General features: G+C 33.2%; 1 protein-coding gene across 3 annotated transcripts in view; it reads left to right on the top strand.

The window, feature by feature from the left end:
* Positions 1 to 16241, top strand: part of NUP35 (nucleoporin 35) — a 50816-nt gene that overhangs the window by 21729 nt on the left and 12846 nt on the right. For 2 of the 3 annotated variants that reach the window (XM_012544866.3, XM_031960351.1), the window contains exon 4: positions 2272 to 2332. In XM_012544866.3, coding sequence (XP_012400320.1) covers positions 2272 to 2332 — 61 coding nt within the window. Of the gene's footprint in view, positions 1 to 2271; positions 2333 to 6855; positions 7190 to 16241 lie in introns of those variants that run through there. The other variant, XM_031960352.1, reaches the window with a different exon arrangement.

The following is a 16241-nucleotide window of genomic DNA, read 5'->3' as shown; positions in this document are numbered from 1 at the left end:
GGAGTATAGGTTTAGAAGCTAGGCAAAAAGATTTTGCGCAACTTAGCAATGTTTTGTGATGTTTAGTTTAGTGAGTTAGTTTTAAATTGATTTCTAGAATGCCTGGACCAATTTACAGTTCCATTAATAATGAATTAGTTTGCATATCTTGCATTTTCTCCAACAATTGTAATTTTCCTTTTTTCATCATCATTGTCAGTCTGCTGGATGTGAAAGGACACTTTGGAATTAATTTATTTCTCTAATTATTAGTGACATGGGAGCCATTTGGTTGTTAATTAATATTTCTTCCTCTGAATATTACCTATTCTTAATCATTGACTAATTAGCTATTGGGGAATGATTCTTATAGGACTAGGTAATCTCTGAGATCTCTTCAAATTTTTAGATTCTGTGCTTCTTTCACTGGATGTACTTCAATTATGTTCCAGTTGTGTCTGATGCCTAAAGGATGACTCAAAAGATATTCAAATACAGAAATGAACAGTATAATTTCTTGGGAGCATCCTATAAACAATTCAGATTGGATCTTTTTGACAGGCTCTTAGTTTGAGCTTGTCTCTTATTTTATTCTGACTTGGAAAACATTTGTTTCATTTTTGCATAAACAAATTAAATATCTCTACAAGAGAGCATAAGGTACTTGTATATCTTTTTCCAGAACTACTAGCCTAATTTACTAAGTTGAGCTGCATTGTGGGGATTGTAGTCTGCCAAATTTTGATTTGTGAATTACAGATTGACTTTTCAGACTTTTTTCTGGGCTTAGTTTCTTTACTAGGCAAAATTTAGTTTCAGTATTATCAGTTCATCATATCTTTATATTAACTAAGGATTCCAATACTTAAGCCTTTAGTCATCTAGATGGAAACTGACTCTTTCAAGGAAAGAAAATATCTTCAGAAAAGTTTTACTACTACCTTCTTGTTTCTATTTCTATTAAGTAGTAGATGTAGTGCTGATGTTTGATATTAGTTTGCAAAATTATTTTGTATTCAGTTCTCTGTGTATTTGTTTCATCCAATACAACATTAGTGTTTTGAGGGTAGGGACTTTAACTTTTGTCTTGTTGAATGAATGAGTAAATGAAAGAAAGGGAAAAAGTAGAGAAAAAAAAAAGAATGATTACTATTCTTCCAGAATATTATCCATCTGGGACCAATTAATTATTTAGATGTGCCACCGAGTCCTTTTTAATAAATGTGTTATTTTGTGAGCACTTCAGTAATCAGTCTACTAAGGAAATTATTTTCATAAAGATTTTTTAAGTGTATAAAAGTAAGCATATGGACTAGTTATTAACTGATATCTTAATTGTCATTTTTGGCAGTGTGTCTTTAATTTTTTTCATTCTTTACATCCTTTGACAGAACTTAAGTATTTTCAAATTTGTTAATGTTCAGCATTGGTTTCCTTGATATGTACTTGCCAGTTCTCATGCCAGTTTCACTTCAAGAACTAGGTGCTGAGAATCAAATGTGTTGTTTTCCCCACTGTCATCATTTATGAAAGTAGTTATAGAATGACAAATTTGTTGGATTTCTGTTTTATTTGTTTTCCTCTTGGCAGTTTGATGTTCTTAGGAATATGTAGCCCAGATGGGACATGCTTTCTGGGGTAATTTTTATTTTTAATTTTTGTGATTTTAAGAGGTGATGATGCTAATACTACTTCTATCATCTTCTTCTGAAATGTTTTACTAATGAATTTGTATTCTAAGCCCATGTTACATTTATCTTTTTTTGCCATCCGTTTGCTTATCACGACAAAGTGTTTGCTGGCTAAGACAGTTTCTGGGCTCTTTTGGCCTCATTACATTAATTAAACATTTATAGGACATAATGATAATTAAGCTTGATATTTTCCATTTCTATTTTCCAGAATCTGCTTATTATTTGGAAAGGTCAGGTTAAAACTACTGTAATTGCTTACAATGTTTTCTTATTTAATTTAATGCTGATGTTTGAGCTTTGCTAAAATTAGCTCATGGTTAGACAGACCAATGACTGAAATTGGTAACCAGGTTTTTCCAGTCAACATAGTAAATTTAATGTTTATAATGTTCATTGCTTGCCATTTACTGTGCCTCATGATTCTTTCCTGGAGGAAGATATTCATGATATACTAGATGTGAATATTCTGATTTATCTTTTTATAGGCTTGTAATATAAATACTACCTTTTTGAAGTAAAATATTCAGAACTTGTTTTAGATTATTTAAAAAAAACAAAAAACTTGTCCCTTAACTTACCTACTTCTCTTTTAATGCAGCCCAACATTTCAGTGATGCAGAGTCCCTTGGTTGGAGTTATGCCAGCTTCTCCAGGAACAGGTAAATATCATCCTTACCATAAAAGGTTAATTTTCTTCCTTGATTTAAAGAATAGTGATGTTATCACATTTTTTTCTTTTACTTTCCAAACTTTCTTCATGTTTTACAAATAAGTGTTCTTTTTTAGCTTAGTACAAAAGGATATGGACCTTTTTAGGTAATTTCCTTTTGTCCCATGTTTGTATATATGATGAAACCAGTATTTATTTGACACAATATTTTATTTATTTTTTTGGAATTGAAATTCATTTTTACCTGTATAAGCAAAGTTAAACAACAACTTTTGGTTACTTAGTGTTAATCCATATATATATATATATATATATATATATATATATATATATATATATATATGAAATATACTTTTTTGGGGGAGAGGAATGATTTTTGAACTATATGGAGAAATACTGACATAATAGAAAGAGCATTGCATTCAGAGTTAGGAGTCATGAATTCTTATCCTCACTCTATTACTAACCAACATTGTTATTTTGGGCAAAACATTTTATTCTCTCTGAGCCTCAGGTTTTTCATCTATAACATGAAGAGATGATTTCCAATTTTCTTTCTAGCTCTAAAGTTTCATAAATCCATGAAATTTCATGATTTAGCAAGATAATGATATCTAATTTGGTTGTGTTGAAAATGGCTTTGATTTCATCATCTGAAAATTATTCAAATCCTTTGACCATTTATCAGCTGGGGTATTAACAGATGATTGTTGATGTGGAATCAGAGGTCAGGAGAAAAACTAGAATGAGATACATAAACCAGAAAATCATCTGCAAGGAAATGATAATTGAAATTGATGAGATCTGTAGTGGAGAGAGAAAAAAAGGACTGGAATATATTTATTCAGAGCTGATTTGACCATCAAAGGAGACTATAAAAACGATCAGTCAAATAGGAAAGGGATGGAAGGAGGAAGAAAGAAAGTGAGGGAGTGAGAGAAGAGAAAGCATAAAAATCTTAAGAAAAGAAAGTATCCAGAGGAGATTTTTATTTATTTATTTAAACATTTATCTATTTAATGTATTAAATGTATTAAAAAAAATAGTTCATGAAGATTGGTGATCTTACAACTGATCTTCAGATTTTTGAGGTAGACTAATGGGGACTGCATAAGAATTTGGAAGAAGTTTCTGGTTTAACAAAAGGTCTTAAGTCCAAAGGAACTAAGCACTAAAGAATTCAGGGAATGTTAAGAGAATGGAGAATAGGGTAGTATGTTGGAAGATACTTGGTTTTGAATTTGGGGAATTTTTGATAGAAATTCTTTTACTACCAATATGGTCTTGGTCATACTTTGCTGTGCCTTAGCTTCCTTATCTATAAAATTATGGGGTTGGACTAGATTATCTGAAATGTTCCTTCTAGTTTTAAATCCTATTAATCTGGGAAGTACTTGGGGTGAGGATTGGGCATCCTCTACCTGGTAAGTATACACAATTCTAAGGATTATAGAGTGTAGGCGGTTGATGCCAGTTATTGGACCTGTATATATGTGGGTGACTAGATAGAGTAGGACTGGACAAGATATTTAGCAGAATTTGAAGCTGTTACTGGGAGGTTTGGATTGGAGTTGGGATAACGTCATCTTAGGATCTGGGATAGAATGAAGATGAAATGTATCGTTCTATACCGAGCTGGTAAATTCAGTAGAGAAGCAGAATTGTTGGTAAGCTCTCTATGATCCTTTGACTTTGTAAAGGGTTTGAAGTTAGAAACAGATTCAGCAGCTTATTAGGAGGTAGTTCAGATATTACTCTATAAATATATTAGATTTAAAAGCAGCTCAGTCCTCTATTTCCAATTAAATGTGAAAATAATTTTCTCTTAATAGAATTCAAGGCAAGTGTGGAAGTTCAAAATCAAAAGTCGTTAAAAGTAAACTAATGCTGAGAGATCTTTCCAGCACAATAGCTTGTGTAGGATCTCTTAGCTACCAGCTATCTCTGAAAATATAAGAACTGTAATAAAATATACAAAGCTAAATCACTACTTAGAGCCACTGCTGCTTCAGTTATGAACTTAATCACAAGACTTGCCCTCAAAAATTGTGAGAAAGCCATAAAGGCATAGGTGAAGAACAATAGTTTAAAAAGAGGAAACATTTTATACATTTTCGCTTAGGAAGGGGGGAATGTATTGAACTGAGAGAAGTTTGGAGGGACTAAGGAACTAGAATCTTAAGGAGTGGATGAATTAATAATAGATTTGGAAGAACCAGATTTCCTACCTCATCTAAATTAGTACAAGTGAAAAATCCTCCATGTAATTTATTAAGTTTGGTTAGAAGGTGTAGAATGTAGAACTTTGGACATCACTTTAAGGTAATATTCAATCACTATTTTAAGGATTCCATTTTGACATAGTAGTGGTTATATATTATAATTGAAATTGAAAATTTTTGTTAATCTTATTTCAGGTACAGTAGAATTTGTTATTGCTGAGGAATGTTTTCTGGATAAGGAAGCCTTTGGGATAATCTAGAAATTATTTAACCCTTAGGTATAGGTAGCTAGAGGCTTTATTGAGGGATAAAAAGTGGTTGTTTGCCTTCTAACCTGTAGAATTTTTTTGTCCTTTCTGAGGCACTTTTCTTAGATGCTAGTTTGTTTACTCTTAATTTCGACTATTCCTGCTGTAATAACTGTTGCTTCTAAACTTTAGTATTGCTTCAATAGGCCATTTGTATTGTTAACACTGTTGCGTTCTTTTCCTAGTAATCTGATTTTAAAGTTTTATTGGTGCTTTAAAAAAAAGTAGACTTCTCACCCCAATAGAACTCTCCCTATGAAAAAATACAACTGAGGAAAACAAAATTCAGATTAACACATTGACCACATCTGATAACATAAGTTTCATTCTCTGTAGACTCATATTTCTCATCTCCTCGAGAGATATTTCATCAGCTGTCTTTTGAAGTCAGGATTATATCTGAAAAAAATCTAGAGGTTTTAATGAACTACAAGCTTAATCTAATTTAGCAGTATGATGGGGCAATTAAAAAAAAAAAAAAGATGTGATTTTCTTGGCCTCCTTTAACAGCACTGTAGCTTCTAGAAAAATCTGATAGTGTCTATATACTGTGTCCTAGTCAGACCACATTTAGAGTATTATCAGTTTTGGGCTCCATAAAGAATAATGTTCATAAACTGGGGTGTTGAAGGATTTTAAGTCCCTGCTATTTGAGGATTCATTGAAGGGATTTGAATATTTTTTTGGGGGAAAAAGAGCCTGAAAAGACATGATAGCTGTCTTCATATCTTTGAAGGTCTGTCATGCAGAAAGGGGGAATAGACTCATTTTGTTTTGCTCCAGAAGGAAGAAGCAGAACAGTGGGTGGAAGACATAGAGAGAAAAATTTAGACTTTTTTTAAGGAGACTATTCCCAACAGTTAGAACTGGCCCAAAATGCCATGAGTTGTCTTTAAACAGAAGTTACCTGGTCACTTTTGGGGAATGTTATAGTGTGTAATTTTTTTCATGAATGACTTGGATTACTTTTGTTGTTTCTGAATCTCCTTTGTCTATTTCATTGATCTGTCCCTCTATTTTTTAACCAGTACCAGATGATTTGTTGACTGTCTGGAAATACTTTTCTCTCCTTCTCTCTTTCATTCGTTTCATTACTTCCTTTGATATTCTAGATCTTTTGTTTTTTTCAAATGAATTTTGCTATTTTATAAAGCTCTGGAAAGTATCCCCGTAGTAATTTGATTAGTAGAGCAGTAAAAGTGTAGGTTAATTTTGATAGTGTCATTTTTCTTATATTGGAATGACCTAGCAATGAGTACCAACTATTCCTTCAGTTGTTTTAAGTTATTCTTTATCTCTTTAAGGAGTTCTAAATAATTTAATTCATACAAGTCTTTAGTGTGCTTTGGGAGATAAGTCACAAGATATGCATAGAAAGGGATTTTTCTTTTATTTGCCCAAGCAATTGTCTTGTTTCTTTGCTGATTCCCTAGTTAGCCATTATAAAATTATCAAACACGGATAGTTTAGTCTTCTCTTTATCTGTCTTTATTCTTTTCTTTTATGGCTCTTGCTAGCATTTCTAAAACTATATCACATAATAATAGGGAGAATGATCATCTTTGAATAATATCTCTGGATTGATTTTATAATGTTTGGGGAAAAAAACTTTAAAAGTGAAGTAATGATATATTATGCAATAGAAAGAGCATTGTGTTTGAATCTGATCTGAGCTTGATTTTTGGCTCTGACACTTTGTTCCTGCCCAACCTTTGACAAATTATTTTCCCGTATTGAGTCATGGTTTTGTTTTTTATGTTTTTTTTTTTTTCCCCCACTTCTTTTAGATGGGGATAATTTATACTGCCACTCTCTTATTTCCTAAGGCTTTTGTGAGGAAAGCTTTTTGAAAACTTCAGATAGCTATAGAAGTATGCTATTAATAATAAGAAAACTGATGCTAACCAATTGTAAAGAGGTTCTATGACAGTTATTCACCTTCAATCTGGCAGTTTCCATCTCATTTATTTGGAACTTGGAACACATGCCTATATGAAATATTGCAGGTGGTGCTTACATTACTAGTCTAGACTACAAATGACTTTTTAACCATAGTACAAGAATAATAATAGGATGTTAAACTTAGAGCTGAAAGGGATCTCAGAGGTAATTTAGTCTTTAATTCCTTCATGAGGAAACTGAACTTCAAACTGTCAAATGACCGTTTCAAGTTCACACAGGCAGTAAATGGTAGAGAATCTGGTTCCTCTGATTCTATCTACATCCTGTGCTTTTTCCACAGTCTCATTACAAATTCAGTGTGCTTTGTGGTTTGGGAACTAAACCAGGAACTACCATTGTTTCTAGGGCAAAATGGTAAGTGAATGCTGCTATGCTGGGAATGCATTGTCAACTCTTCTGATCCAGTTTTGATGGAGGTTACTTAACTTTTGGGAAGAAAGTAATATAGGGGTTGGGGAAATCCTTTACTTTTTAGGAAGCTATATGGAACCAGTGCTGGTTGTACTCACTTATTATATAAAAAAATCTTTTGTTAGGTAGTAATTGTATTTGCTTACTTATAAAAGATGTATTTTGCAGGTTTTTGTTGTATTTAAGTTAAGATCTAGAAGTTAGCCAATTTCTTAGGACAACTTAATCTATTTTGATCACTTTCATTTTCCTTGATCTGTTATTATGGAAAGGGTATTGACTTCTGTTTATGTAGTTTCAAAAATTGATTAATTATACTAGCCAGCTTTTTAACTTTTCTCTGGATATTTTCTCAGATTGCTTCATGCCTAGAAGGCTTTTCCCTCCTCATCTTAGCTTTAAATCTTAGCTTACCTAAAATCACATCTATAGGAAGCCTTTCTCAAGGTTGTGGTGCTTTCTTTTTAATGATTTCCTATTCATCTTATATATAACTTGTTTATATCTATTTTCTTATTGTCTTGTTTAGTAGACTGTGAGCTCCTTGAGGGCAGGGACTATCTTTCCCCTTTTTGTACCTCCAGTATATAGCATAATTCCTGGCACATAATAGGTGCTTACTAAATGTTTTTTGACTACCTGCTTGACTTTGAGGTCAGTAGTCCTAATTTTGAAATAATTTTATCTGCTGTTTCAAATGAATTTTTAAAATAGGTCATTTTAATGAATTGATCTTTCGCCTTCTTTTTTTAGTTTGATCTTTAGTTTGTAAAGGGTGTTTGTTATGATTTATCAAGAGTGACATATTACTGTCCAATTTAATGTGGTTTCTAAATAGGTATGCTTAATTTTTAGCCTAATAAAACATAGCATATGTGTACCAGAAAGTCTGATTGAAAGGATGTAGAATCAGTGAAGCAATTAAACAGTTTTTTAAAAAGGCAATTATGTTAAAGTTATGTAAATGGTTTTAGATTATGTATAAGTAATTATAGTTTTCAGAATAGTTGACAGGACAATAATGAAATTGCTTGTTCATTTGAACTTTGATTTGATTTATTCTAAAAAGTTGTAATGGCCCTTTAACTTTGGGCCTTCTTGTGAGCATAGCTAAATATTGATTTTTTTTAGTGTTAATATAGCAGTTTCATATTTTGATTGACTTTAGAATTTAGAGTAAAATACCTTCCCTGTTTTCTATAAATAAAGGCATGATTCTTGTAGAAACTTTTGTTCATATATATATTTTTGTTCATATATATTTTTTCATGCTCTAAATTTTTTTCATATTCAGTATCATCATAATGTTGTTTTAAATGAATATTGCTAAATGAAAGACCTGTGATTTCAGATCAGAAAATTATAGAATTTGAGTTTGAAGAGACTTTAGCTGCCATCTTGTTCCAACCTTTGCTGGAAAAAAAAATCTTCATTATAATTTACCCAATAAATTGACATCTAAACTTTGTTTGAAGATTTATCTATTTTGGGTAGCTTGAAGTTTTTCATTTTTTTTCCTAATAGCAAGCTTAAATTCTTACCTTTGCAATTCCTAACCTATCTTGTTCCTACTTTTGTTGTCTTAGGCCCAGCAAAACAAGACTTATTCATGCTTTCACATGACAGCTTTTCAAACACTTGAAGGCCATTATCATTCCTTAAGTCTTCTTCAAGGTGAATACTCAATAGGCATTTATGCTGTACCACCTCTCTGCCAAGTACTGGGCTAGGTTTAATATATAAATATAAACAATGAAACAGGGCCTGTTCCCAAGGAATTATAGGGGATTTAAGTTCATGTATAAATATAAAAAGAATAAATGTAAAGTTAAATTCAAGGTAGCTGGAGAGGGAAAGCACTAGCAGCTTTGGGGATTTGTAATGGCTTCATATAGAAAATGGTTCTTGAAATGCTGTTGAAGGAAAAGAAGTATTCTGTGAGGCAGTGGTGAAAAAATGGGGTATATTCCTGGCATTGGAGACAGCTGATTTAAAGACATAGAGTTGGGAGGTTGGGAGGTTAAAGATGAGAAATAGAGTAATTTATATGAGGAACAGGAAAAAGCAAGATGAGAAGATAATGGTGTGGGCGGGCACTGTAAAGGAAATAATGTACAGTGGTGTTGAAAAGGTTGGGGCTAGGGTTTTAAAAACTACACAGATTTGTATTTCATTCTAAAGTTATAGGAAACCACTAGAATTTATTGGGTAGAGGAATGACATAATTAGATGTGTATTGAGGAAAATTTCTTTCTTAACTATATGTAGGTTAGGGTAGAGTGAGTAGAGACTTGAAGAAGGAAGCCATTGTAATAATGGTGATGACAACTTGAATTAACTTGGTAGTTGTCTGAGTAGAGAGAATGGATTAGATACAAGAAGAATTGTGGAGGTAGAAATGCCAAAATTGGCAGTTGATTGGATACATGGGGTGAGAGAGACTGAGAAGTTGATAATACTACTGTTTTAAACTTGGGAGATTGAAAGAATAGTTGTGCCTTTGGTAGAAATTGGAAAGTTTGGAAGAGAGGGTGGTTTGGTGAGAAAAGATCATGCATTTATTCCTGTGTGTTGAATTTAATATGTCTTCCAGACATTCAACAGGGAGATAAACTGAGACTGATGCGGTTCTGGGAGTTATCTGCAAAGAGATGATAATTAAACCCATTTGTGTTCCATTCATCTGAAGGAGATAGGATAGTGATAGGAATAATTTGGAATAGGGGTTTTACAAAGCTTGAGGGTTGATAGGACAAGGAATTCAAAAACAGAATAGTAAAGAGTTAATTAACTTTATTAAGACCTTGAAGTTGTGAGAGGGAAGGAGAATCTAGCCAGATCAAGGTTTGTTAGCCTGGTGAAGTATTATTGAGAGAATTTGTCATTAATGGTGAGGGTAAAGAATATGTTTGCAGAGGAGTTAAGCACAAGGTAAGATGGAATGTTAGGAGGATGTGATTGGTTAAAAAAATTTCAGTTTCTTAATTGTAGAAGTATAGTTCTATTCAATCTGAGCAAGCTCAGAGGTATGATTATATTGTTATGTAGGTGAGATGCAGTAGAGGTTAGACAGTTCTCACTGTACATGAGCAGTTCCACAGACCTTTAAAATGTTTTTTATCTAATGCAAATTTGCTATGAAGGGAAGGACATTGGGGGGTTGAAAACAGAGATGTGAAGCAGGAAGAGGCACACACAGCCATGTTAAGGCCTGACTGGAACTTGGAGGAACTTTATGTAGGAATTGGACATGGACACAGACAGGAGAGGCTGGGCAACATGTGGATTAAGAGAATGCGGACACATGGAGACAGACATACAAATAGGTGAATTGGGGAAAGGTCTCTTCTCTTGGTAAGATCTTGGAGATTTCCAGCCAAGTCCCTCATCTACAGGTGGTAATCTCTGAGCAACTGTTCTGCCGGGAGGATATAGAACACCAAACCAAGGAGCAGGAATGAAAGGAGAGAGCACAGTAGCGTGCAATAAGGTTATTTTGGAATGTTGTTTTCTTTCAAAATTGTTATAAAACAAAGTTAAATTTGCATAATGTGAATTTATGTAAAGTGAGAATTGTTTGTATTGTTATCAGTCTTCATGAAATTTATGTGAAAACTACATTTATTTCAAGAGAAATAAACATGCATGCAGAACCCAAAGAGTTCACAATTCATACAGAAGTTTATAGCTTTATGACAGTGCAGCAAAGAGGAGGAAGCAAATCTACCTAAAGGGGCATGACATGGGAAGGGGAAAGGTGCAGTAATGGTAGGAAAAGTACAAAATGTCTCCTAAAAAAGAGGAACAAAACAATGGTAAAATAAATTCTTTTCCCTTGGGAACTATTAGACCATGAACATATTTTGGTCTGCTTGCACAAAAACTTTCTCAGCCTAGTGCAGATGGACTGGCATCTGTCTTGACTCCCAAGTACACACAGGGAGTAGTAATGGTTTGGGATGCAAACAAGAAGTTTTCAGCTGACCTAGGGAAAGGCTTCATCCTTGACATATTCGGGGCTTCTTGCATACTTTGGGTCCAGCGTTTCTAGAAAATATGGCAACTAAAAAAGATAAGTTCAGGGGACCTCTTAATGCTCCTTAATAATATATGGTAATTGAAAAAATTGGGAGTTTAGAAAATTAGATTAGAGAACATTGAAATCTCCTAATATGAATATAGAAGTTGAGGGTTGAAACATAGCCAGAGAAGGGAAAAGTATATGTCTTGGGAGATTAGTAGATAATATTCACCAGTATGTACATGTGTGATAAATCTAGATGTGTAATATACTTCAAAGAAGAGCGGGTTGCTCTTAGTGATCCATGGTAGTAGAATGAGACTGTCAGTTTGGAGCAGAGTATGAGAACTTTATCATTAAGACACTGTGTCTTGGGGTAGGAGAGAAAGTTTAACCTGTGCAGGAAAGGAAGATTTGGAGTGTATTGTCATTAGGGAAGAAGTCATTATTATTCTGTTTTTGAATTCCTTGTCCTATCAACCCTCAAGCTTTGGAAAACCCCAATTCCAAATTACTCCTATCACTATCCTATCTCCTTCAGATGAATGGAACACAAATGGGTTTAATTTCTACCTCAATAAGAGGTAGAAATAGAATGAGAGGGAGAGGACTAAAACAAAGGAAATTTATTGATTATGGAGCAGTAGTTCCAGAGATCACAGTGCTAAGAGGTAGGCACAAATGAGTGGGACATAAAGGGAAGAGGATTGAGGTGGATGTGGAGCAAAGAGCAGGCAGGAGGAGTTGAAAAGGTATTTGCTCTTCCATAATCTGAGATTCAGTATGACAGGAATAAGAGAGTGTAAGAGTTGTCTTGATTCCTGCTGTAGAGACCCTGGTGTTTTGGGAATAAGAAGTAATTGATTGTACCCTTAAAACTGGAGTAGCATCAGGCAACTTTAAATAACCATTATTTGAGTCTTTCCATTCAGCCAGTTTCACATCTCACCTTCTGTAAAAAGAGTTTGAGATAGTTTATTGCCAACTTTGCTAACACCAATGTAAATGATATCTATAATATTCCCCTGATTTGCCACTTAAATAACTTATTTAAATAAAAAAAAGAATTAAGGTTGTTACTGTTGCTATTGAAATTTTTTTCCCAGTAATCTTTTTCAATAACTCCATTTCCATTTTCTGACCACCAAATAGAACTATACTTTGTAATAAAATAATATAGTTAAATAAAACAAAATCAACACATTGGTCCTGTTTCACAATGTATACCTCATTCTATATCCAATAGATGTCCTTAATGAAGCCATGCTATCTTTTATGATCCTTGCTGCTTTTGCTAAAGGCTCACTAGTCCATCTCTTTAATAGTATTTTATTTTTCCAAATAATATGCAAAGATAAATTATCAACATTCACCTTTGCAAAACTTGTGTTCCACATTTTTCTCTCTGTCTTCTCCCTCCCTTCCCCAAGACAGTGAGCAATTTGATACAGGTTAAACATGTACAATTATTAACATATTTCCATATTTGTCATGCTGCATACACACACACACACATACATACATACATACACACACACAAAATCAAATCCAAAGGGGAAAAAATGAGAAATTAAGTAAACAACAACAAAAAAATGGTGAAAACACTATGCTATGATTCACATTCAGTGTCCCTCTAGATGTGGATGGCATTTTTCATCACAAATCTATTGGAATTTCCTTAAATCACCTGATTATTGAGAAGAGCCAAGTCTATAATAGTTGATCATTGAATAAACTTGTTACTGTGTACAATGTATTCTTGGCTCTGCTCACTCCACTTAGCATCAGTTCATGTAAGTCTTTCCAGTTCTTTGTCACTACAAAAAGTAGTCCATCTCTTTAATAATCTGTTTTGGAATTTTGTGATGAAGAAAAGTCAATTTTACGGGTCTGTAGTTTGCAGGTGGTTATTTGATGGGTGTGGAAACTCTTTTCCTTTCTAATTTTTAATTTTTCTTAACTTTTAAGTGACTTGCTTATAGTCACATTGCTAATGTAAGATTAGAATTTGAACTTAATTATTCCTGACTTCAGGTCCATTGTTCCGTGCTGTCTCTCCTTTAAATTAAGAATTGTTGCTAATGATATTCAGTATTCAGTGCACTTTCATAATATCATTTGACTTGAATAACACTATCCAAAAGTACTATCCAAACTTATTTTGGAACAACTTATTTTATGATTATTGAAATCATTTGTGGCAATGCAGGTGGAAACCATTTTCATATATTTATAACATTAGCACTCAGCTTTCTTTTGTATTCTGGTATACTTATATATTAATCAATTTGTATGAAAAGACTTGGTCCAGTTACAGGAAAAGTATCTTACTTGCAAGGAAAATCATTTATTCAACAAACATTTATTAATTTCATATTCTAAGCTAGGTACTGGGGGACAGAGAGATACAAAAGATCGGCACTTAAAAGTAAATTGAAGTGGGTAATGCATAATAGCTAGCATTTATATAATGTTTTTAAAGTTTGCAAAGTACTTTGCTATATATATTTTGTTCATTTGATCCAGCCTTAGCACAGTGCTTGCATATATAATAAATAGGTGCTTAATAAATGTTGATTTATTACCTATTACCTTATTACCTTAAACAACCTAGGTACTATTATTATTCCTGTTTTGTAGTTTTTTAAAATGAGACAAATGGACTTTAGCTTACTTGTCCAGGATCACATTAAATGTCTGAGGAAGGATTTGCTTATGCATAGATATAATAAAAATTAGTGTATAAAAAGGAGGAATAGAGTATTATGAGATCTGTATGAGAGATCTCTTCCAGCAAAGGTTATCTGGAAAGGCTTTAATGAGTGATAATTTTAAGAGACAAGATGTCAGTTTTAGTGGAGGCCATTTTTATATTTATGGGATTGGGTGATCCTGATTAATGAGACATTGTAGTAATGGAACACTTAGTTGCATTAACGTTTTGGCATTAACTTAGATGAACATTTGGTTTTGTTAGGCACTGTTTTAAGAAGAGTTAGAATAGCTTCACATTCCAGTTAAATTTTTTGTTATGGATTTGCGATATACAGTATTCTGATAGAGCTGCTTGCTGCTTTTTTATAATGGCTTTTAGGATCATAGATTTAGAGCTGGCATATCCCCTATAGGTATTTTAGTCCAATTCATTTATTTTATAGATGAGGAAACTGAGGCCCAGATAAGTTTGTCCAATGTCACACAGGTAATAAATGACAGACCTGGTTTTATGACTTCAGATCTAACTTTTCTTTGTAACATCTTGCTTGAGGATTCAAAATAGACCTGTTTGGATCTAAGTTTTAATCGTAGATTGTCTTAAGTTTCTCAGTGAATTGAAGCTGGTTTTTTGGGGACTTAAAGGTTTCCACAGAAAAAGCATAAGAAGAATTGGTCACTTGGCATATTTTAACACACACACAAGGGAAGACCTCTAGCTTTATTTTGAGGTAACTTGTGTCTGAAGAAAAGGGACAAAGATATTCTGATGACAAAACATTGTATGTTATAAAACATTTATATTACTACTGACATATTCTAAAAGATGGGAAAAACAAAAAGACTCTCTCTCTCTCTCTCTCTCTCTATGTATATGTTTATGTTTATGTTTATGTATATGTATACACACACACACACACACACAAAGATAGCAGCTTTTTTTTTGTGGCACAAAAAATTGGAAATTGAGGGGATGCTCATCAATTTGGAGAATTGTGGTTATGTGATTATGGATTATGGTGGAAGTATGACCAGTATGCTCTCAGAAAAATCTGCAGATTTACCTGAGTTGATTCAAAGTGAAATAGACTGTGTACAAAGTAACAACAGTATTATAAAATGATCAGCTGTGAATGACTTAGCTCCTCCCAGCAAAACAATGATCCAAGACACCTCTGAAAGACTGATGATGAAAACTGCTATATCTATCCAGAGAAAGAACTGATAGGATCTGGATACAGATTTGCTCACACTTTTTAAGACTTATTTTTCTTGAGTTTTTTTTTTTTGGGGGGGGGAGGGGTCTATTTTCTTTCACAACATGACTAATATGAAAATTTTTACTTGATTACACATGTATAACCTGTATTGAATTACTTGCCTTCTTGATGGGGGAGGAGAGAAATAGAAAGGGAGAGAATTTGGGATTCAAAAATTTTATTAGCAAATATTAAAAATTTATTTTTACATGTAACTGAGAAAAAACTAAAGTATGAAATTAAAAAATTAAAATGTTAAGAAAGATAATGTTTGGCAAAGCAAAGCACTGAAAATGCTGAGATGGGCTTTAATCAGTTCCACAAGCACAGAGATTTGGTCCTGGCCTTACTGTTAATTTTTATTAGACCTACACATGCAAGTTTCTGCAACCCGGTGAGTATGCCCTTTTAACTTCCATTGAGTTTAAAGGAGCGGGTATCAGGCACACTTCCCAAAGTAGCCCATGACACCTTGGGCTAGTATAGAAGAGGCTACTACATAAGTAGAGGAGGAAGTGGAAGATGGTTTTGAAAACTAGGTTTTTGCCAGTGATAGTATGGTATGAATAATTTTGAGTTCTCTCCCATTTAATGTCCTCTCAGTTATGTGGTTGGGATTCAAAGTTTTTATGCAGAAGGCCCAAGATCTATTGGGATAGGCAGAGTTTCTAACTCTTTTGATAGTCTGGATTTGGTAAGGTGGTATGGAACATGGGAAATTCTAGGTGGAGAAGATTAGAAGAGGGAAGGGAGGATGCAGGCAGGAGGAAGGCATTTATTTAAAGATTGCTTGTGAAAAATGCTAGGCTCATACATAAAATCACAAGAAATTTTTTTTCCCCAAAAAATCTGTTACCTCTTTTTTTCTTTAATTTTTAAGAGTACCTCAAATTCTAGACACTGAGAAATTGAATAATTTATTTTTTCTTAAATTTGCTATATTTCCTGACTATTAATTTGTTAGTAGTACTAATAGTCTTTTAGTTACCCCATGTTTTCA

This window comes from Sarcophilus harrisii, chromosome 3 (genome assembly GCF_902635505.1).
Source record: "Sarcophilus harrisii chromosome 3, mSarHar1.11, whole genome shotgun sequence".
NCBI classification, from domain to species: Eukaryota; Metazoa; Chordata; class Mammalia; order Dasyuromorphia; family Dasyuridae; genus Sarcophilus; species Sarcophilus harrisii.
This window is presented reverse-complemented; position numbering and strand designations above follow the sequence as displayed.